We start from the raw sequence: 23,945 nt of genomic DNA on the forward strand, positions 1-23,945 counted from the left end.
TGAAAATTGATCGTCTTCATAGGATTGTTTTGTCCGATCGGATTTCAGACAACCAAGAAACAACCCAAAAAACCCCAGCAAACATTCACATTTAAGAATCTAAAACCAGACAACCTTTGCTTTAAATAATGGCTTTCACATTTCATGACTAATCGCTCAATCGACAAATCAGTCCAGCTCTATTTTCATTGTTAATATCCGTCCATTTTTGGAATTCATTGATTCATTGTTTAGACTATGCAATGTTAGAAAAAGTTGTCAAAAACGTCCATCAAATTATCCAAGAGCCCGAGGTGATATCTGACTGACCGTCAGTCCAAAATTTAAATATTGTATATTCACACTGAAAACTAAGAAAAGCAAATTCTCTCCTTTAAAAGGCTTTTTCTGCTTCCTGAGTGACATAAATGGTTAATCAACTATCCAAGTTGTCATCAATTGGTTTTGTCAATTACTTGCATTTTTTTAATCAATTCAAATGTCTTAAGACTAAAGTTACCCCACTTGAACTAAAAGAATCAAGGTCTTTGAGCCCTCGTTTGTCATCCACACATTCAGCTCTATTCTTCTTCTTCTATAACGTCTCTCATTGTGAGGCGAGAACACGAATCCACAAAGTGTAAAAACGTAAAGCTTGTCTTTTGTTTCTTCTGACAGTCCCACTGTATGATAACAGACGGCGTTGTTTTACAATGCCGCGCATCAATAATTTCATGCGGGCTGCAACGGAAGTGAACACTTTCAATTTCACTGCGCTACTTCAATTGACTTCTTGAATAATACAGGACGGCAATTGAAGAAGCATCGTGTTCACCCCCCCTGCTGAGATGATCGCAAATACTTTCGAACTATTTCAGCTGGGCATAAAGGAATCATGAAAGGCCTCACCGCTCCCCAGCGTCCCTTCACGAAGGGGGAATGGAACCAGAGTCTTAATATCCAAACTTCAAATAGTTCCTGTAGAACCAATGCAATGGTGACGGGGTGGGGGGGTGCGGGGGGTTCATTTACACTTTACTCACTTTCTTTCCTTTTCATTCCTCAACCCTCAGAAGTGTCTCTTCTCTGTTACATCGAAAGTCAAAAGAAAGGACTGGAGAGAAAATCTTTTTCTTCTTTTCTCCCTTTTTTTTTTAAAGAAGCACATTCCCTGTGAGCTGCGGAGGCTTAGAATGGTTAGACAATTTAATTGGATAAAAGGAAAAGATTAAAGAGGCCCTGACTCTGTTCCATAAATAATTGATTTCTAATGTATTTGTAGTGGCAGTGAGACGCTGTTGTTTGGGAACGGGGGGATGTTGAGTGGCAGAACGCTTCAGATTTTCCCTCAGTCTTTGCCTTCTTTGTTTTTCCACGCCGCGATATTGAAGCGGCATGAAAGGCAGAGAGGGAGCACACTTGCAGCTCAATTTGATCTTACATCGTCAGAAATCAAAGATCGTGCGTGTAAAGGAGGATCGCAAGGAACTTTTTTTTTTGTGGGAGACCAAACTTTTTCGCACTGTGTTACTAAAGAATACAATTCTGCTGGTGCAACCCTTGCAAACCCCAAAGGCAAGAGCCGGAAAACTGTTGCTTCGTATCCAAAACTAATAAAAGAACCACAAAATCCATTTTGGGACTTTAGCTAAAGTTTTTTTTGCGCTTGGATTACATATCTGATTGATATGGTGGTAAAGAAAAACACAAAGACACAGTCAACTACTGCATGTGTTGCGTTTCAGTATCAACAATGCTAAAAGGAATGCATCAAAACGTGACTAATAGAGACATGGGGACAACTCATTATCTGTACTTTACATTTTTAAACAAGCTTTTCCTCCCACTAATGCAGCATTAATCTATTGTGACGCCTTAAAAGAGGTGGGCCAAACAAAGGTACAAAGTTGTGATAACTCCCTCAGGCTTCATTAAATATGTAAACAATAGGTCGGCCGGTGGTTAACAGCGGAAAAGAAGTCTGTTGAACACATTAGGAGTGAAACCGCCGGCTACTGAGCCGCCAAGGGGCCACGGTTTGTGTGCCGCTTTATCCCCCCCCTCTAGGTTAATCTACTTTGTTGCTTCCCATTGCCCCGCCGTGCAGCCCGACAATGCTGTGGCCTTCAGTCGCCTTTCGTATGACAAGAGAAATAGCTGTCATCGCTGTATTTCAATCTCCCCGTGCCTCTCTCTCTCTCTCCCCCCCCCCCCACCCCCATGCCCCCTTTGCCTTTAATCTCATTCCCAATGTCAGCAAACAGCAATCTGCAGAGCTGCTGCGGCAACGGTGGAGGACGGAGGATAGGCCAGCCTGTGCCACTAAGCATTACGGCTCGGCCTGTCAGGGCTCGCGGCGGAGAGAGTTGGGGGAGGTGGGGGGCAGAGTGTAGGTTACATGTTTTAGAAGCAGGTTGGCAGGAGCGACGTGGAGGGGTGCTGGGGAGAGACAGGAGGGGGCTGGCGACTGGGGTGAGGGAGAGAGGGGGAAAAGGCAGGGAACAGGTGAGAGTGCGTGTGTGAGCCACAATATGTGGTCGAGTTCAGAGACTTCTGCGTGTTTACGCGCTGTTTATCCGTGCACACCCGCACTCGCGTGCGTCGAGCGTGCCGCCGCATGCCTACTCGTTCCTGAGGTCAAACGCTCACTCACAAATGAAATCTAGCAACGTGAGCGCCCGGAGCCTCAGCTGGGCTTGCACGGCAGCTGATCTTGCAAGCCTCAGTGGAGCTGTCTCAACGAGGCAGGATAGCAAGCGCCCGAGCCTGGCGGGGGGAGGAATGGGAGGGGGCGGTTTCGGCGGGAGGGGGTTTAGTGGTCACCTCACATGAACTGCTGCCATAGAAAAAAAAAAGAAGAAAAAGAGGGGGCTTCTGTCGCTGGGGAAAGAGGAGCCCCATGCTGGCACAATGCATCAGCTGAGAAACTAGAAAGCAGCGCTGCGAGGTCAGCGGCTGTGCGGGAACAAGATAACGAGGGAACCGAAATGGCAACGAGGACCCATAAACTATGCTGAACAAATAAATAAAAAACCTCTGTTCATGTTTTATGAAAGCTGCCCTCGCCGCTCCAAACAGTAGCAAGACAAAATGAAGCACTGAAAACGCCATGTGACCAATGATGAGCAAGATGATGACATAGCAGAAAAAAAGCTGCTAAAATGTAATTCATAAAAGAACGGAATTATGGACGGTTTAAAGAGATAAAATGGAGGTTTTTGTAGAATTTCTGACAAATTTGTAGATTTCAAATCAAAGCGACGTTATTTACATATGAAAAAAAAAAAGGGGGGTCTTGGAAGTCAAATCCGCAGCCTTACACTGACACACATACTACTCTCTTAAAAAAGGCGGCTATGTTGGATCATCCGTGGCCATTGTGTTGTATAATCTGTTTTTTTGCGGTCGTACATTATAATCCACTGTAGGTGGCATAGTGATGCATGGGATTTAGACTAGTTGCCATGTCACCAGACTGCCTCATATGATCCCCCCCCTCCTGCCCCTGGGTGGTCGCTGACCTCCTTCCAGCAGCATTATGCTCCTCTGTCTCATAGTGTAGCTGCAACATACATATATACACACAGGAAATGCAGTGCGGTACAACAAAGAGGCAACATTGAGCTGCTGTGATTGGAGGAAAATCGATCATAGTGAGGGAGGAAATCAACTGTAATTACATTCTAGGTAAAGGACAACTATTCTATTGTTTTTATTTTCTATTTATTTGTTCGAATAAAGTACATATAATGATCAAAGTGCACCTATTGTATTGTTAAATTATTTTTTTTATTTTACCACATATTTTGGTTGAGTGCAATTGAAATAAAGTAACATTTTCCTTGTAATAACACTGCAAATTCAAAATTAAATAAAAAAGTTAATGTTTTCATTAAGATTTATTTTTGAGGCAGTCCATATATATTTGGTTTATGGACTGCCTCGAGTTTGGCGATTTCGCTTCCGCCATCCTGGATTAGGGATTAGCGTCTTTTTTGCAACCGATGAATTGAAGTGACCATATTTGGAATGCGGAAAAAAGCTGTAGTGATGCCGCATACAGCTGTGACTTGTCATTCACAGTAAGCCCTCCCTTAAGCATACTCTGCTTTATGCTCTATTTGACTCTAAATGGAGCATCATTTACTAAATGAACATCATGCTGTATTGAAGAAGACGTGAAACAAGAGATTGAGACCATAAACTCATGTTTACAATGTTTACTGAGGGAATAAATCAAGTGAGAGTGAAGTTATAAGCAATCCGCATCTGCTTCACTCCTCAGAACTGGAGGTTGCCACCTGTTTCTAGTGACAGTCGTTGGTTTGTCCTGTCTTGGGTACTGTAGAAACATGGTCGTCCAACATGGTGGAGTCAAGAGAAATTCAATGGAAAGTGTTCTTTGCAGAGCCAAATAACTTCCATCTATCCATTTGCTTTAGCTTATCCGGGTCAGGGTCACGGGGGCAACATCCTCAGGAGGGTGTTCCAGACATCCCTCTCCCCGGCAATGCTTTCAAGCTTTTCCTGGGGAAACCAGAGGCGTTCCCAGGCCAGACGAGATATGTAATCTCTCCACTGGTTCTGGGTCTATCCGGGGCCTCTTACCAGTTGGAAGTGCCTGGAAAACCTCTAAAGGGAGGCATCCTGATCAGATGCCCGAACCACTCCGAGCTCCCGTCTGATATATGAGCTCCTCACCCTGTCTTTAAGGCTGAGCGGATGTCACCCTACAAAGGAAGCTCATTTCAGCCACTTGTATCGTCGATCTCGTTCTTTTGGTCACTACCCAAAGCTCATGTCCATAGGTGAGGGTCCGAACGTAGATGGACGAATCGAGAGCTTCGCCTTACGGCTCAGCTCCCTCTTCACTTCTGACGGCGCACCATACCGCCTGTCTATCTATATACTTGAACTCCCTCGCTTGGGGCAGTGACTCACTCCCAAACCCAGAGGGTACAATCCACCGTTTTCAGGCAGAGAACCAAGGTCTCAGACTTGGAGGTACTGACTTTCATCCTGACCACTTCACACTCGAAATTTGCAAACTGCCCCAGTGCACTCTGTAGGTCACGGTCTGATAGAGCTGATAGAACCACATCATCTGCAAAAAGCATGGATGCAATTCTCTGAGGTTGCCAAACTGGACACTCTCATCCCCCTGGCTGCGCCTTGAATCCTGTCCATGGATATCACAAACAGGACTGCTGTCAAGAGACAACCCTGGCGGAGGCCAACACGCACTGGAAACGTGCTTGACTTTGTGCCGAGTATCCGGACAGAGCTCTCACTTTGGTCGTACCAGAACCGCATGGCTCGTAGCAACGACCCAGGTACCCAGTATTCCCTCAGTACACCCAGCAGGACACGGTTGTAGGCCTTCTCCAGGTCCACAAAACAAATATAGACTAGCTAGGAAAACACCCATGACCCATCCTACAGACCTGCAAGGGTAAAGAGCTGGTCCACTGTTCCACAGCGAGAACAAATCCGCATTGCTCCTCCTGAATCCGAGGTTTAACAATCGGTTGGTCAAATAACGTCACACTGTTTTAATGAAGGGGTCAGTCAACTCAAATTCAATTGCCAGGGGAAAGGTTTTAATGTCAATCAGCTCCAGCAGGAAGTGTTTGGTTAGTATAGCATTAACTCTGGTACAGCTGTAGGAGAACAGTTGACAGTGAGGCTGACATCAATGAGACTAAACAAAAAAAAACTATGCTGATAGCATGCATCATTTTCTATGATCCCTGAATTCAGGGCAGGAATGGGGGACTTCACCATCTTCCGATGAAAACTACTATATAGAGAGGTAACTAAAGAATGCAAATATATTAAATGTCTATTGCTGGAAAAATGCTGACCATTAATTGTCTAAAAAGCAAGAGTTTGATTTAATGAAAATCTTAAGAATAACAACTTTAAAGACCTTGTTTTAAAAACAATTATAAATTTTACTTCCAGCTGCATTTTATGTATGTAAATGTCTCTAAATTTAAAAGTAATCACATTGTGTCTGCGTGTTTACTAGAGCATGACTTTAAAGATACACCTTCATACACTAAATAGAAACAGTTAGCTGTAGTTGGGGGAGATGGTTGGCCAAAGGCATTTGGAGACTGTGGAGGTGGAGCGTGGTGGGGGAGCGGGTGGAGGGGTGGGGTGGGTGGGGGCGTCTTTTTAAGCCAGCAGAAAAGGTTTTACTCTGACACACATCCCACTTGTTATGACATGAAGAGGCACATCTAAAAGCAAACTCCTAAGAGGTTGCTGAGGGCGACCTCAGTAAAATGCAAATGAGTTCCACGGAGCATCTTAGACAATGCACAAAGCTGTCTAAACTGGAAGCCTATTAATACATTAAGTTGTGATGCTCAGTTGGGTTATGAAGAAAACACGGGCGGCTCCGCCGGAGCGCACTGTGTGAACCTAAACTTTTATTCTGACCCAATTACCTTGGCTGATCCGCGCCCGACTCCTCTGGCCTGTACTGTTGCTGGAGCTACGCTGCCATTTGTATCTCTTCCAAGATTCCTCATGAAAATTTCATGTGAGGTGTCTTATAAATTATGAGGGTTGCTCAAGCTGACATTATGAGGGGGAAATGGCAAAGCCTGCCTTTTTTTTTTTCTTCTCCGGCTCTTATCATAAAAACAAAGGCCGGCTCAAACCAGGAGGAGAGGCTTTCCCGACAGCTCGGCGTCCTGTGTGGAGTACAGTATGCCCAAATGAATCCCTCTGCTTTCTCTCTCTCTCCCGTCTCCCGACTTGAAAATCGCATAAATATTGAGTGGATATTACAATTCTTTTATTTCGATACAGTGAAGTACTGAAAGTCTGGGAATTGCATGAAGGAATTCTCAACTTCGATATTAAAGGGGAAATAAAGACAGATTCTCTGCGGCAGAATGAACTACACTGCATAAGTATCATCATCACTAATTGTAAATAATGCAAGGCATCTCCTTTCAATTATTCAGCTTTATGTCCTGGTTTTTTTTGGTTGACAAGAGATGTAGCAGTGACAAAATATTGTAAGTTCCTCTGATGCACAAACACCGAGGCATGTGTACCGCGAGCTGAGTAGCTGTGTCTTATTAGATTTCCACAAACACAGTACACCTACGCACAACCTAAGTGGATTAAAGATGACGGATGATGACATTTGGAGAAAAGGCTCTTTCAGATTACTCAAATCTAATCTGGAACTCTAAATCAGGACTAATCAGTTGCTTTGCAAAGAAGCTTCAATCACAGGAGGAATTTTCTGGCTTGCCAACCGGGTTTCTTGCAAAGAAAAGCCCTTCTTTCATAGAGAATCATTTTCAGGTTTTTTTTGAGAACAGCTGCTTTTTAATGTGCCCGTTTCCCCGCAAAAATAAAAAGTCTTCCTCGCTGCAACTTGCTGGACTGTAGTTGTTGTTCAAAAGAGCATGATGATGTTGCGTAACTTAGCGCCGGAGATCCGTTGAGTCTACCAAAAAAAGTTTCCTTGTGACATCATGGAGCCCGAGTGTAACGTTAATTTGATTCAATTAACCCCCCCTGGACCAATGGAAACTCACTATAGCCGTTTCAGATTAGAGGCTCATCAAAGACATTAGCAACAAAAAAAACCGTTGCCGCTATAGGAAGACGGCCATCCAGTCCAGTGGCGTGCTACAGATCGCAGTCATTCTTTGATTAATTTTGTTAATTACTAGCCGCAGGGTTTCAACAACTGCTAGCCCTTCTCCCCCCTCTACCCCACCAAAAAAAGAAAGAAAGAAGAAGAGGCTTGTGTGCCGTAATATTCTTTCTAATTACAAAAGGCTCATGCTCTGGGACTGATTATCCCACAGCAATGAATGCAGAGTACATGACGTGCCGGACTACAGACAGTTTGGACATTACCGTGGCGGCTGTATGTACAGTATTTGGCGGGGGAGGACGGGGGGCTCTGTGGACCCACAGAACGGCATGTGCCTGTGCTTGAAACCCCTCTCCTAATGAGTCCCCGCGGCCACCTCAATCTCACGCTCCCTGCCCTCATCCTCTCTCTATCTCTCAGTGAAATTCAGCTGTCGCCTTGTTTAACCACACGATGACCGCCTCCCCCCCCCCCCCTCCTCCGAACTGTACTCCAGCAACAGACAGCCGCTGTCAGTCGGGGACGCGCACGCTGCACCTAACTCGTTCTGGCCTCAGCTCACATATGACCCATTTCTCAACTGGCATGTCCTCAGCCGCTCGGCCTTATAGTTGACAAAATCGTGTGAATGGTATAGAGGGGGGAGTTCAAGCCAGGACCGCGTCGCGAAATACACCGCAGTAAAAATTAGGCCAGCGAGGCTTTGAGGGCCGTTCTTCTGTAAAAAAAAATGACTGCACTTTGCTTTAAGCCAGCAGATCCGTTTGACCTATGCCTAATGTGGACCAATTAAGGTCTTTACATCAGCGCGCACCAACGTGAAGCCGAATATCCCTTAATTCCAGTTAAATACATGTCCCTGCAGCTATAATACACCTACACATGCTATCGTGGTGTGCCGTGCGATTATGTGCTGATATAAAGCCTGCTCCAGAGTCCTATTGAATGTATTGAGTGAGGTATCTAATGGGCATGGGAATTAATTCCAGGGCAAAGGGGATTAAAGGCTAGAGAAGAGAGCGGCAGAGGGATGGCACTTGCTGGCAGCGGAGGTTACAGAGGGCGGAAAAACAGAAATTAAATATAAATGCGCAGGAGCCGTCTCTTTTGAATCCTATTTTTGCTAAATAATATTGAAATTGGTATTTTGTTTAATCCTGGCAGTTATATATATATTTAGTATGTTTTTCAAAAGAGAACCAAATCAAATATGAAGTGCTTCAGGAAGAAAAAAAAGGGTAAAAGAAATAGTGTAAAAAAAAAGAAAATACTGCTGGACAATCAAACAAGATACAGAGTTTTATGAAAATCAGGATGTTTCATCCGTCCAAAGCCTTTATCTCTCATTCTCATTATACCCCGAGCAGGAGTCGAGCCTTATCCTTTGATCGTGCTGATATCGTTTTGAGACTCTACCTTGAGGACTACTTCCCAGACACTTCAGTCGACACTTGGAAATCAACAGATAAGAAGTACAGAGAATACTAGGTTAACCTGGTCTGCATCATACACACCTGCTCTGAACTTCGTGGCCTCGAGCCACATCCCAAAAAACGATTGTTCTTGTGATGCAAAACTAACTTTGTGGGCCATTGGGAGGGCTCATCTAGGAAACCTTATCCTAAATGTGGCATGGCTTCAGTTTTGAAGCAAATCCAGCAGTCTAGGACACATTTCTCCAGTCTGTTTGTTTCTCCTTTTAGTGTCACAATGTCTCAGTGAAAAATGACTAATGAGATCATAATACCTGTGCTAATGTGTTCAGAACGGTTTCCTCTGAACCTCAAAACAATGCTGGCGGGATGGAAAAGCATGTATTAAAAATCACCAAAACTAGAATGTCTATCATGGCCAGAAGGTGTAAAACTTTCTGTGAGACTTTCATTTTTCTGACGGTCCTTGAACATATCATGTGTGATGAACTTTCCTGTCAGTAAAATAAACCAAATCAGAGCTTAAAACTGTGATAATTCATCAAAATCACTTTATTCTACAAGTTTAATTAAAAGATTTAGCACCAAATAAACCCCATTGTTCTAAACAGATTCTGAAAAAAACCCATTACATTCTACGCTCCTCAGTGTAACTGGGAAGCGATGATTAACCCGTCTGAAACCAGCAGTCACGTCACATATTCTATGAAACTTCGACTGAACTGCAGGCTGCTGAGCCGGAGAGAGGGCAGAGAGGATATAAGTGGTAGTTGTAAAAATGTGATTCAATATATGCTTCATTGTGACACCTTAATTCTTTTTTTTACAACAGTGGAAACCCTTGTGGACACTTGGAAAAATACTGAATATAAAGATTCGGTTTTTTTTCTCAAACTTTGGTCAAATAAATTATCAAATTATGATTTATGGCATCGTAACTGTGTTATAATGCACAAAAGCCATGTTTGAGTTATCTCTACTTCTAGCCAGGATTGTGCTGTTTCCATAGAGGTGAGGACTTTTATATTGCAGTGAAAAACGAGGCCACAGGGAGAAAAATGTGACTGGAGCAAAAAGCCCTGCTTGAGGTTCAGAAAGTTCTATACATACAATATGTGAAGTATAACAGGCAAGGGGGAAGGGATCCTATCACCATGTGGTAAGAAGAGAGTGGAGCAGGAGGAGGCTGAGAATTCAATTAGTACTGTTTAACAAGCAGAGGGGTCATCAGGAGTGAGTGAGAGCTTGTTAGATCATGAAGACCACCGCGCTGTCTCCGTGAACGTGATGACAGTTGTGGTAGATGAAATGTCAGTGGTCTGCCAGGACTATTGCGATGAGTCATGCATGACTTCACTTTCGTTATAAAAAAAAAGATGTCTGAGATACTGTATATAATGGACAACAGTTGATCTATGTGTTAACTATGCTAAACAGCCATTTTGAACAGGAGATCTTTTAAAAAAAGATCATGTTTTTCCTGATTAAAATACTGTTAATTAAGTATAAATATAAAATGATAACTTAAAGCTAGGGTTATCTTCTTCAAAAACATTTTTGATAATTTTGTTAAAATTCTCATTACATCCCGACAGCAATCAATCAATCAATCAAATGGTCATTCGGCCCGAGTGTAATGATTGGACGGGGCTAGCTGTTATGTCCAACTACATACCTACTCATTGCTCGTCACCAGAGTCTTCCCAAAGCTTCTAGCTTGAAAGCTGTGGGTGCTAACAACAACCGTGTTTGTTGTTTACATTCACAATGATCATTTTGGTGGCATGGCTCTCGCTGTTACCTAGATTTAGCAACTCTTGGTTCTAGCGCTGCTAGGTACTTTCATTGGAAAAGAGTAAGCTAGGTTCTTCGGTTGGATGATTTTAAATTTAGAGTACTCTTTGCTAGTTTTTCAAGATTACCAACCCTAGGTTTAAACATTTGCATTGGGGTTTAAACTGCCACAGGTTATTATGTTGACAAAAAAACAGGAAGCTGACCATTGCAGTATACAGACTTTTCTCAGAACAGACCTTTTGACTTCGTCAAGTCCTAGTTGGAAAAGCAGTGTTCCAGTGATTTCTAACAGTGTGACACAATAACAGGACTTAAAACCAAAGTAGTTAAATGGAGTTCAGTCGATATAACCGGCAGTGACAGCCGAAAAAGTTGCTTTTATATTTATGCCTGCTGTGTAAAAGTCTCATGCTAACCATGTGTGTGTGTGAGTCATCTTTCTTACCAAAATATTCCTCGGACGGTGGGTTGTCCATGTCAAACAGCATCTTCTTGGTCAGGCGCTCCAGCTCGTCCTCCGGGTGGGCCATGTGAGAGCCGCCCTGAGAACCAGGGAGAGGAACATAGTTGAGATTCATAAAAGCCGACCGAGGTAATGCAGAACATGTCGGAGGTTCCTTGCATTCGTTTCCACCTGGCTGATGAATGTCACCTATTACAAATGCTGCTTTAAATGCGGATCAAAAAACAAAAGAAAAAAAGGGGGGATGTATTGCTTGACAACATACGTCTAGGTTTAACTTAAAGATTCATAAAAAAATATAAAAAACCTGACTTCAATAAATCAGGACGAAGCACTCTCTCAAGGTCAAACAAAGCACATTGAGTTTAATTAAAATGCAGCGGATGGTCTTCGGTCTGCCTTCCCCCTCTGAGATATCTGACCCTGGCTCAGGACCCAGCGGTGTGCGTCCCAGAAGGTTGTGCATATCCTTCTGTGGAATACAAGCATGTGGAAAAAAAACGGTGACCCTGACTAATCCTTGTTTTGGGGGAAAATAATGATAACAGAAGGAAAAAAGGGAGGCAAAGCTACTTTTTAAGTCGTGCACATCGGGGGTGATGGGTCTGGAGATAGTTCTGTACTCGCACTCTGAGCACAAAGGACTTGAAGGTGTGAGCCGTGTTGAGGCTTAATCTGTGAGCGTTTTCAGAAGGAGGACGTAACTCTCTGAAATCGCCACTCTTTGCCTGCCCTCCACTCTTATCACGCCGTCTCTGACATCCGCCCGCTGTGTGTCTGGACGTTGCTGCCACGTTGCGCATGACATTTCCTGCCAATCATCCCCCTCCCCCGCCCCCCTGGATCACGCCGCAATCCCGTCACAGGTGTGTGTCCTTTGCAGACGCCCCGGAGGCCTGACCTTGACTCTCTGCGTGCTGCTCGGTTGAGCTTTTTTTTTTTTTTTTTTACCGAAATCGGCGACGCTCCGGCGACGTTCCCTATAGATCTGGGGGCCGGGCTGGATCTTTACAGTAGATTTGATTTTCAATATTGTAACGCGGGCAGAGATCTAAGCTGACCTTTTCGAGATGTTCCTAATTGTGACATCTGGGAGCCGGGTGAATGTTAGCGACCGGTACAGGTTTTGTACTAATTCACCCGCGGTTTACTGTGTCACATAAAGAAATCAGATTCGTCAATAGTAGATGGAGTGGGGAAATGTTTTTGTACTCAGAATGAAAGAGTAATTACAGGTCGTGTCTTCAGGTGTTATTGACCACTGGATTTGTATGCATGCAATTGTCATTACTTTGACTAATTGTAAGTGTCAGTCATAATTTCAAGAACAGAAGTTAAGTCGAATTGTTCATCGTACTTTTGTGAATAAACAGTAGCATGTATCTTTTTGGAGGAACTGAAGTGTAATACCCACGTCACTTCCTGGAAAACTACTTGCCAGCTGGAGATGCGTAACCATGGGAACCTGTGCCAAACGTGGTGTGTCCAAACGACATTTTTTGTGAGAATCATAAAGTCTGAACTAATTTGAAAAATACGGTACACCTGTGGAACCATATATTTGCACTGATATTAAAGCGTTTTTGACGTTACATTGTTGTCCACCATTGTCGGTAACAAACGTTAACATCTCTTCTACATTGCATTTTGGGAAATTTATGACGGCATGGGGTCCGGCATTTAGCGTACTAAATAGCATGTTAGTATGGAATTTTGGACGTAATCCAAGACTCCAGAGAGCTAAGCACACTTTTTCACTCAAAAAGCAATTGTAAACCACCCAGGACTGAAATCATACAGCTTGGCACGTTAAAGCTGGTAGTGCAAAGAAAAAAAAAAATGTATGGAGGAGCGTCCACAACTTTACGATCCTTGCCCCGGGTCTTGGGACACGGCTGGCCGATAACAGAAGCCCAAATGGGAGGCCTCATTAACTCTGAGGTATCGACACGTTGGACATGCAAACCTCTCCGCCGCACCGGAGCGCTCTCTAGAGAGCAGCTGGGCTTTCAGATCACTTGCCACCTTGCCTCTCCTCAGCCACTTGACCGTAAACGATCAGGATCATGGAGGATTAGTAGGAGAAGAGAGAAACATTCCTCATCGTTTGGATATTCTGCTATTGTCGCCTCAGATTGCATGGCCTTTTTTCTTTTTATAACACACAACGGTCCACGGAGGTGTGCGCGGAGGGGGTTCAATACTCTGCACACAGGTACCGCTAATAATATTCGTACACCCAAAAGAAGTGCTCTTGTTGTCAACAATCTGCTCATTATGCCTGTGTTGTTACCCTGAGACAGTGAGGAGGACGATTTAACCCTGTTAATCTGAGCTCCACATCAAAAGCACATTGGAGAGGGAACGAAACGCTGCTATTACCAGAAACAGACTTTTGAGTTTAAGCTTCATTTATAGCTTATCCACTCTTTGACACCCTGCAGCAATGCACTGCCAGAGAGTTTAAAGCACCTTGTTAGGGAGTCTTTTGTGACAGCACGGAATAATTTTTCACTTGAATAAGAGAAAGAAATTGCTTCCCTGCATGCTTTATGATTGCTTCGCAGTTCCTGTTGGCCCTTTTTTTTCAGAGGCAACAATGGGAACCGTACAGCAGCTATACGTGCTGCAGACATGGGTTTTTTTCAGTTACGTCTGGGTCCGTTTCGTAAATTGTTTGCATGGGCCCTCAGGACACTCCGTCGCAGTTTCATTGAAGTAAGCCCTTAAACTCGGCTGTGACCGGGTTAACGGCTGAGCCCATTTCCCCCCCTGTATGTCGAGGCTCATAGTTTCAGGTCATCTGCTTTTTATCAGTCGAAATACCGCTGAAGGACGTCCTGACGGGCCATCATTAATGCCGCCACGCTTCACAACACTGTTGTGAAAATGCCAGGCCACTTCAAAAACAACAATATCATCTGTAAAGTGACCACCGTCGTGTGCTACCTGATACGGCGTGACGGCGAGAGGTGAGCAGACAAGAGCAGAGAGTCTGGAAGAAGACGGGCTGCCCCGCTGCCAAGTCTATGAACAAAGCTGTGTGCGCCACCCACTGTGGAATTGGCATTGTGTCAGAACTGATTAAGTAAGGGGTGGAGTGGAGTGTGTGTGGGAGTGTGGTGGTGGTGGGGGGGGTCTCAGTACGTGCTCTCACCTGATACCCTGACAGCATCGCGTCCCACTAAGAACCAAACCTCAGGGTCTGTCTTCTACTGCAGTGATAGAGAGTGAACGGGAGAGACGATGGAGGAACGGAGGGGGAACGAAAGGAGTGGAAGTGGACAGGAAGCTGGAACTATTTACATACCATCACCTGCAATGGCAAAGACCTTAGAATATTTTTTTTCTATATTCCCAATGGGCTACAAAAGCTATCAGCACGACGAGGCACTGAGAGTCTATTTTTCACTGAGCCATGCATGTTTTATTTTACTGTGGACATCATGGTATCCTCGTGTCTGGAGAACCTGACCGAACGAATTTCCCTTGTGTTAATTCAGCTGGAAAAAAGAAAAAAGAGCTCTCAAGCAAACAAAACAAAATGCTTTTGGTGGCCGCTCACAGATCTGTGGGACACAGGTCCACCCTGCTTGTTGCAACATTACTAAAGTCAATCATTACTTAAGAAAAAACTATTAAAGTCAAACTTTAGAATTTTAGAATTAAAATATATATTAACTGAGACAGAAAACACTGTGTGGGATTGTTGAAAAGGGGAACAATTGTCCTTTTGAGTTTCAGCTTCAAGGACACGCTCCAGCTCTGTTAGCTTTGGCTGTTAACTTCCGGCAGTGGTCACGTGTCGTGTTGTGCAAATTTACATCTGCTTGAGATCACTTTGTACCTTCATTTGAGCAAATATCTGACCAACATAACGAACAGAACCAACTGCCTGAGCTAGAAGAAAGAGAGACACTTTCTTCTACAGCATTCTGACAAACATCAACTGCATATCTCCTGCACAGCTCTGGGATCAGCTGGTCATCTTACTGTTATAAGAGTCATGGTGACTGGTCAGGCTGTGTTTTTCTATGTGTTTGTAACCGTGTGGTAGAACAGAAGTTGTCTGAGCATGCCAATACAATATTTGGTTAGTTTTGCATTTCATGTTCATATTGAATAAACAGAAACACCTGAGAATGGACAGAAATGAGTACTTCACACATGTGTTCTTTCGATATATATATTAAAATGTATTTATGTTAATAATTAAAGGGATTGTGAAAAAAAAGATTATGTCGCACATATGTTAGATATTACCAGGATGACTAATGGATAATAGTTTGATTTTGAATGAAAAATGGGAATTTGAGATGAACACCATCATTTCAGATAACAAGTGGCAAAACTATTTTTCTTATTATTACGAACAACAATCAGACTATGGCTGTCCTCAACCAAATAACTTATTAGATGACCAACATTCCACAATGATTTACACAAAAGCAACACTTTAAAAATTGTTTTTTTACCAGAGAAAAGTAATCGGCTTGAAAAACTTGACTAATTGACCAAAGAAACTCTGACGTTTATGATGAGAGACCTTCTTTTAATTGCTAAGAAGACATTCACAGTCTCCTGGCCGAGGCCGCAGCCTCTCACTGCAACACAATGTAGAAACAGAAACCAAAAGAATTATAAATGGTTCCCAATTATTTCATACTCTTTTATCTGATCTGATCTATGAGACTTATTTTCTTCTCATTTAAATCGTAACCAATTTCACTATTCGCCTCTATTTTTTCTTTCATTGAATTTATAATTTATTTTTCTATCTAGAATTGAAACTACAGTATGAATGGACATCATGAAAAAAGCCGTAGTCAAATGGCATGCTCCCCAAACACATTAATGCCTGTGCTGTGTCTCTGAACAGATGAATGTATTGTACGACCCTAATTTTTAAAAAGTTTACAAATTTAAAATGTGGATGTGTTGACTTTGAGAGATTTGTAATAAGCTGTGGAAACTGTACAGGGATATGACATGTTCAGGTCAGTAGCACCACACCGAAGTTGACGGCACGTCTCCTGGAATTTACAAATATGGCAAAAAACTGTTTCATACTCTTTAGAAAAAAGGCACTATAGCTGCAGTATCATTATATTATATATATTTCCTAAGGAAAAGAAAGGGAATTTAATTTAAACTTTTGAGGAATCATGAGCTGCATCCTCATATTTTTTATACAGTTTAAAAGGCCAGTACTCCTTTTTTTTTTCACAGTTGAAAAGCGACGAGCGTACACAATGAGATGAGAGCCACTGAATCAGCAGCACTACCCACTGAGCAAACGCTGGAGAAGAGAGCCCAAACAAAAGGCAGCTGCTCAACAACACTAATCTGTGTCTCTCAACCTGCAGCCGTCTATCAGCTGGGTATTTTTTTTACTTCCTGTAAAACCCCAAAATACTCAACCTGAACAACAAAAACCTATTGTCTCACCTTTTTACAATGGCTTAACATTTCCTGCACGATCAGCACAAACAGGAGAAAGACATAATCACTCATGGACATATTTATCCACAGATTAAAATGATGATGGACTTTACAATGCGAGACGCTCCTCAGTGTCGATGGAGCTGCGGCTTTAACTCGGGCTTTTAATAGAGAAGCTTTACTCGGCTCTCAATCTGACTTCCTGGCTTTTTTTTTTGTCCCCCTAAATCACAATGGTACCATTTGAAAATGGACACAGAGCCTCAGAGAGGGAAACCGGCTTATTAAGAAATAATAGTAATAATAAAGGAACAACGGCAAATGGACTGTCGCATTAGTTAGGGTTCATGAGGGGATTGACATTTTTTAAATATTGGATTGGAATATCTAAAAAATAATAATAATAAAAAAAAAACATTTGTTGCCGCTTCACTAAACGAGTGATTAAAGCTGCTTAGGCGACTCTTGTTTTACCACAACAATGACAGGATTGCTGGATCAGTCACACTATCCTTCCTGTGAGTCTGTGTTTGCATGTGTGTGTGTTCATAGGAGGGGGGGGCTACAGCATGTCGTGTGTCTGGCATCAAAACATATGGGTTAAACACTTAAATATGCTTTTAATTTGAAATAAACGTGTGTATTAAGAGCCATGAATTTATAGCGGATGGCTTTATGTGATTCCAGTGCAGAGATGCATTTTACCAAGATTGTTTGTGTCACTTTGACACAACCGTGAACTACAACTGAAACCTTGGAGTGGGCCTCGTTTACTGGGATTCAATCGTTCGAGTCCGACCAGATAGAAGCGGCAGTTATATTAATGATAATACAAAAAGGCAGGTCTGCTCTGATTACACAGGTGATAACGAGATATTTAGCAACGTGGGGCACGTCAGTTTTTCCTCTTTTGTCTTATCAAAAGTAACATTGGAGGTGGAAAGTTGCTTTGTCATTTCTCTGGCAGATGCTTTTTTTCAATAGAACTCGTTAGGTCTGCGAAACGATTCACACGTTCTTATGTAATCCAGCTGATGAGTTGGCTGCGTGCTGCGATGTTAAACAGGTTATGAGTAATCTGCATTACACTTTGAGGAGAAGCCGTCGCGGCGCTGCAAATTAAGCTCAGGGCCACCTCGCGAAGGAGGCCCCCGCTTTAAAAACACATTCTCTCCAAACAAAATAGGTCATGCTGTTTTCAGCTCCAATTAAATGCCGGGGAATAATACAAAATAATAATAAGAAGAAGAACAGCAAACTGTAGAGCAGCTGTGTGCAGAGCATCCTGCGATAATTAAAAATGAACCGATTTCATAATTTACATTTTCCATGGCCGTTCAAATCTTTGCTGTAAAGTGAATTCCTGTAAAAAATAAAAAAAATAAAAAAAGGGGATGAATTTCCAGTGTGTTAACAGAAACCTAATGTATGTGGAGAGGGGCCTTTCAATGTTTGTTAAGATAGTGCGTGTGTAAAAAAACTAGGTCATCTGTTTGGAACTGACACATCCCCCTGCAAACAGATATTTGAAAATCAGAGTGTAGAGAGGGGAGCCACAAGCAATCTGAAAATAAAAAAAACAACAACAACAAATGACTGCACAAATCGCTGGGATGGAGATGAAACTTATTTGGCGTCTGTTCGTATACCATTAAAAAACCCACAAATGTAGCAAAACACCAGATTACACAGGATGCAGGTTTCACTACTTCCTCATGTGGCCGCACAGATCTCTGTTTAAACCGTGTGGTGGACATAATGAAGATCCACACAGGTTGCATCCGTCAAATGGACGCAGTGGTGACCTGCACTTCCCCTTTCTGTAACACACGGTGCTGTCTGTCTCCTGTGTAATTTTGCCTCCTGACAAACAACCATGTGTCCTTAACTTTTCCGGCAGAACGATGAGGTGGTTTACCTGAATGACACCCAGCTTAAATGCTGCTTAAAACAATACACCGAGATGTTTCCATTGATGAGAAAGCAAATGTTTGGAGAGTGCACAGGTCGCATGGACTCCAAGCCAAAGGGTCCTTCTGTGGACAGAGGAGGATTTTGAGAGGGCAGAGTGAAATCTAGTTAAAGCAACGGAGAAAACCTGTGCAAGACGAGTGGCACACAGAGAGGTGGTGCAGCAGACAGGAGACCATGTCCACGAGGAGCCAGCAGGGGCCACTGTTTATGCAGGTGTTTCCTGGCTGCCTGGTGACTGAACCAACAATATGATTAATACATTGATGGTGTCACTCAGCTGACCGGCGCTTTTTTTTTCCTTGACCCAATCGTAAAAAGAGGAAGAAGCACAGTACTACATAGATGAATTTGTTGTTGTCACATGACAGAGTGAACGCAGGGAGGTTCAGCCAACTGTCACCCAGCATGCCACTGTATCACACTGGCCATAGTCAAAGCTGCGGACTAATCTCAGTGCTCGCGGTGACACATCTGCATGTCCTCTCCACAGGACAGCGAGGAGAGCTTTGAAAACGAGGGGAAATAAACAAACCTGCTCGGACGTTTCAGATGTGCCGGGGCTCGCCGAGCTGCAGTGACAGGTTATCGATCCGGGCCGGGTTATTTACCGGCCGAGTCGTACGTCTCAGAGCGGGGACGGAGGAGGGGAGGGGGCAGGGGGGCCTATTATTTATGAAGCAGTTATGTGACACACAGTTGTGATCTACTGAGGGGGTTACCGCTGACCGAATGAACCGGCCGATCGACAATCACACAAAGAATATGATAACATGAAGAGACAGCCCAGCATGCGAGTTCTACCAACATGATAAGGCACAGAAATTTAGCAATATGTAATGCTGACCTAGTCTTCATTTAATTCCCATATAATTCACTTTCTCAGTTATTGTAATAATTATAATAACAAATGAAGAATAGCATTGGCATATGAAAGATGTTGGGTAATTTATACATGGCTCAACAATGAAGACTGCACGCTTGCCCGAGGCAAGTAAAATGCCCCGTCGGGCTTGTAAATCTAGAAACTCAAAAAAAAAAGAATTCAACACAGTTTTTTCCGGAGCGGATGATGGAAGTAGCTAAGGAGTGAGCCATCTCACTTCCTCATCTCTTTTGAGAGTTGCACACCGATTGGAAGTTAAAGACAAAGTTTATGAGCTGGATTACAAGCGAGCATTAAGTGACTGTGGAAACAGGAGTTTAGCTGGGTGGCCTTAAGAGGAAGCAGGTTGAAACCCAGATTTCTCTACTTAAATTAAGATTAAACATGACAATTAGTTTGGTTTGTTGTTATTTGCTAACCGCTAATAAATAAAACAATTTGTGTAGGAGCTATTAGAACTTGACCCCAGGCAAGAACATTTTTGAGCCGCTATAATATAATAAACAAAATGTTAACCCTTAAACCTTTGTTTAATGTTGGGAAAATCTGTTAAACCCGGATTTATTTTTTAGCATGTGTGTGTTTCCCGTCCAGCAGTCTGGTTAAACGTTGTTGGAATCACTGTAATCGAAGCAAGTGCAACATTTGTTAATGAGTTAAAAGTTTTTAAATCACATCGCCATCACATTAGTGCTAAGATGGTGATACACTGCCCAGAAAAACACTCTACACAATCAAAAAGAGTGATTTCTTTTTGTACCATAAAAGATAAAGATAGTGTACCTTTAATTGGAATCTAAACTTATGTCTATGCAAGAATAACAGAGAATTAGAATAATCCTTATAAATACATTCATTAGCTAAGTCCATGAAAAAAGAGCCTCATTAAACACCACAGCAGGAAAAGACCAGGTGCTACTAATAACATTAACCATGGCTCTGTTCCAATAGAGACAGAGCTCAACCCTTCATTCTCTGAGAATCACACCCACCAGAGGGGAAAACAATCAGCACCACAATATGAAACGCTAACAATATACCTGTAGCTAGCTAAAAACGTAAGATTTCAGCTTGTCGTAGGATTATTTTAGAGCACTATGTCTGCAAGGGTTGCAGCTGACAAAGTTAGCTGCTAGTAAGCTAATGTTAGCTAGGTGTTGGCAAGGTACTGTAGTTAGCTATGGCTCTTGCAAACATTATACTGCATATCTTTCTAAAGTATCCACTTTCCATTAAACACAAGTAGCATACTATCAAAAGACTTTAGTTTAACTTGTGGAAATATAATTTGCCTAAAACTAACTTTATGACAAAATGTCGGCCTATCTGTACTGTAAATTGGAAAACGGACTGGATTTAAGGAACAAGGTGTGGTTCATGATATTATATGAGATTTAATGTACGTGTAGAGTTTTCTCTGGACCTCCTCGTCCAAGCGTCTGAAACTCCAGTGTCCCTTTAATTTTCCAGCTGCCTGGTTTCATATATCTAACACTAAATATAGTTAATTCTGTAGTCCACTCTATGAGTTTGTCATTAATGCTAGTGAATTATTAAAAAACTCTATTAGTAATCCGGTTATTAATTTAGCAGTCCTCAAAATGGATTTACAATAAAAAGCTTTGTTTTAATCCAATTTGAATACACACTCTATCTGACCATAAACATAATGACAATACAAAAATAAACTAATACATTTTAACCAATTATTTCCATATTTGCAAAGGCCTATCACTAAATGCCCAAAGCTCTGAGCATTAACAACATAATAGTGCCCCATATTCATCCACATTACGCCCGTGTTACCCTTAATGGTCCTAATCTGTTCTTGTTGTCGCTGGTGGCTATATTTGCATTGGAGATGTGTTACGGCCCCGTTTTAAAGCCTGAATCAGCTACTGGAAGGAAGCTTTCTGATGTGCTGACATGAGACGGTGAAACATAAGGAGACCCATTTTCCATCCCTGACCTCAAGTGGACTGACCTCTCGTCTATGAGACATGCAGTAACCGGAGCCCACGTGGACCACCACAGAACACCGTGTCATCCAACAACATAGTCGTAGGCACGGCGGTAACTATATACAGGAGCTTGTATGCGGGCAATGCTAGAGGCATCCAGCTGATCCCTGTCACCCAGTCTGACCTGCAGTGGAGTCGTAAGGACTTCTGGTGATAACACAGTACATATATAGTACAGCAGACAGGAATGTGTGCTGCGTGGTCACAAGGTAGAAGTCAGTCAACTGATATGAGCCAATAGAACGGGGTCTCTTTATGCACTCATTCATTTATTTGAATCTTAATATTTATACCACTCACATCAGGTTTTGTATTTCTAATCCTAGTCATTAGAATGGGTTAGGCTTTACAATATTAGAGTGGATGTTCAATTACAGTGTTTGCATTAGGTACAAACCACCTTTGCAGAATCGCCCACCAAAATTTCCTCCCAACTAACTATTGATATTTTGAAACCTCACAAAGTTCACAGCATAGTTTGTTAGCCTGTTGCAGCTTTCAGTAAAGAAAAATACATATCCATGATATTTGTGCGTAGAAAATTATGCCTTCAAGAAGGGGTCGTGTTTACTGTGTTTTAAAGAGGAGTCCACTGGAATGACCCACTGCTGTAGTAGTCACTACTTGGATCCAAATTCAAAATGTTGGAGCAAATGGAGGTTACCTTTCTGTTTTTGTTTTTTTATTCAGGATTTCTTAAATGCAGAAATCGCAGCATCATTAAGCATTTTGGAAAACAAAACAGGGCAATGTCTGTTTTATTGTCAAACCCCTAGCAACAGTGTTCTCACAACCTAAAGTTGTAAAAAATAGCCGAAAATACTTGAACATACTGTACTCTATCGTAATGAATTGTGGAGTTAGACCGTTAAACTGAGTTATCACCATTTTTGTGTTGAGTATATTTTGGGCAGGCCGGAAATCAAGGCCAAATGATGCAGTGTGGCAATCCTTATCATAAACCCTCCCCTAACACTTTAAGACTGCTAGAGCCAATAGCATCAGTGGTTTTCATTAAAGGTAACCTGTTGAGTCTATCGCCACTATAAGCTCTATGAGGCTATATTTGTAAGAGTCTTGTTTCCTCTTGTGCATGCACATGAGGATGCATGAGCATGCAGGTGATAATCTTTGGTCTACATGCGCCAAGAAACGCATCAATGTGCCAGTGAAGGCAGGGGAGAGGAAGACTCAAGTACACAAGAATGTAGACAGGGCTGGTTGCAAAATTTCAAAATTGTTTGCAAATGTTTCATAAATACGGAAAAGAATTCAACACATTTGTCAGGCCTCAAGGAGAGACATAAGTGTTTTTGTGGAATACACTGAATGTAAACAGAAACTTTGTTTGCTTACAAGAAAACTCTCCAGTGTTCCTTTAATAACACTTGAACTTGAAGCATATCATACATTCGACTTCCAATGTCAAAAATATGACCTCGCCAGTTCGAAGGCAGCTAAAGTTATGTGGCCTGTTTCTATATTAAATAGACACATAAAGAGAAAACACCAAAAACTGGGATATATGTACTACTCATTATAAACGTGGTATAAATCCGGAGATATATCCTTTACTCGAGCCAACAGTTCACCTTTGGTGAAAAATTATCGTGAGAGACTTAATTATTATGAACATAGTGCAAAGCCTGTTATGTGTGCTTCTTTGTATAATCTTGATTTCTTAAACGGCATGAGAAGAAAAAAAATAATTGTTGTAGAGGGTAGAGCAGTTCACAGGTGTAATTGGAGTACTCATACTTAGATATGAGTGGGTGTGCTTTTTCAAAAGCATGACTCATTTTGTTTTTAATTGCGCTGTGAAGACAATATCACTGCCTGAGAAACTGCATGGAATATGTTCTAGTTGTATTTTCAGGTTCATTACTTGTACCTTACACCCATATTGCATGCATTCACACACACACACACACACACACACACACACGCACGCACACACACACACACACACGCACACACACGCACACAGAGACATGCCTGTGCTTATCTAAGTGGTGGCATTTTTCTAAAAGCTACACTTAACATTAACTTGGCAGAAATAGAAATCATGGTTTTTGTCCTTTAAACACGTGGGCACTTGAATAGCAACTAAACAAATGTGTTGAGGTGCACAGAGTGAGAATTTAGGGCCGCTTTTTCTGATGTCTTGTTAACACTTTGTGGTTTGTAAAAATAGAAAGCAGCTAGGAGGATTTCTAAAGAGGTATTCATTTCTTTTTCTTGTAGCCAGAGGGAAATTCTGTAGATAAGACTGAAGAGGAAACGCACAAAAATATGTCCTTTGATTGTTATGGTTTGATGGGTC

At 42.3% G+C, this 23,945-nt stretch overlaps 1 protein-coding gene across 1 annotated transcript in view; it reads right to left on the reverse strand.

Annotated features, from left to right (window-relative positions):
• Window positions 1-23,945, reverse strand: part of lpp (LIM domain containing preferred translocation partner in lipoma) — a 144,827-nt gene that overhangs the window by 29,289 nt on the left and 91,593 nt on the right. Inside the window, exon 9 of the mRNA XM_054602612.1 lies at window positions 11,285-11,381. Within this exon, the coding sequence (XP_054458587.1) occupies window positions 11,285-11,381 (97 nt within the window). The remainder of the gene's footprint in view (window positions 1-11,284; window positions 11,382-23,945) is intronic.

The sequence above is a fragment of the Anoplopoma fimbria genome, chromosome 8 (genome assembly GCF_027596085.1).
Source record: "Anoplopoma fimbria isolate UVic2021 breed Golden Eagle Sablefish chromosome 8, Afim_UVic_2022, whole genome shotgun sequence".
Taxonomy (NCBI): domain Eukaryota; kingdom Metazoa; phylum Chordata; class Actinopteri; order Perciformes; family Anoplopomatidae; genus Anoplopoma; species Anoplopoma fimbria.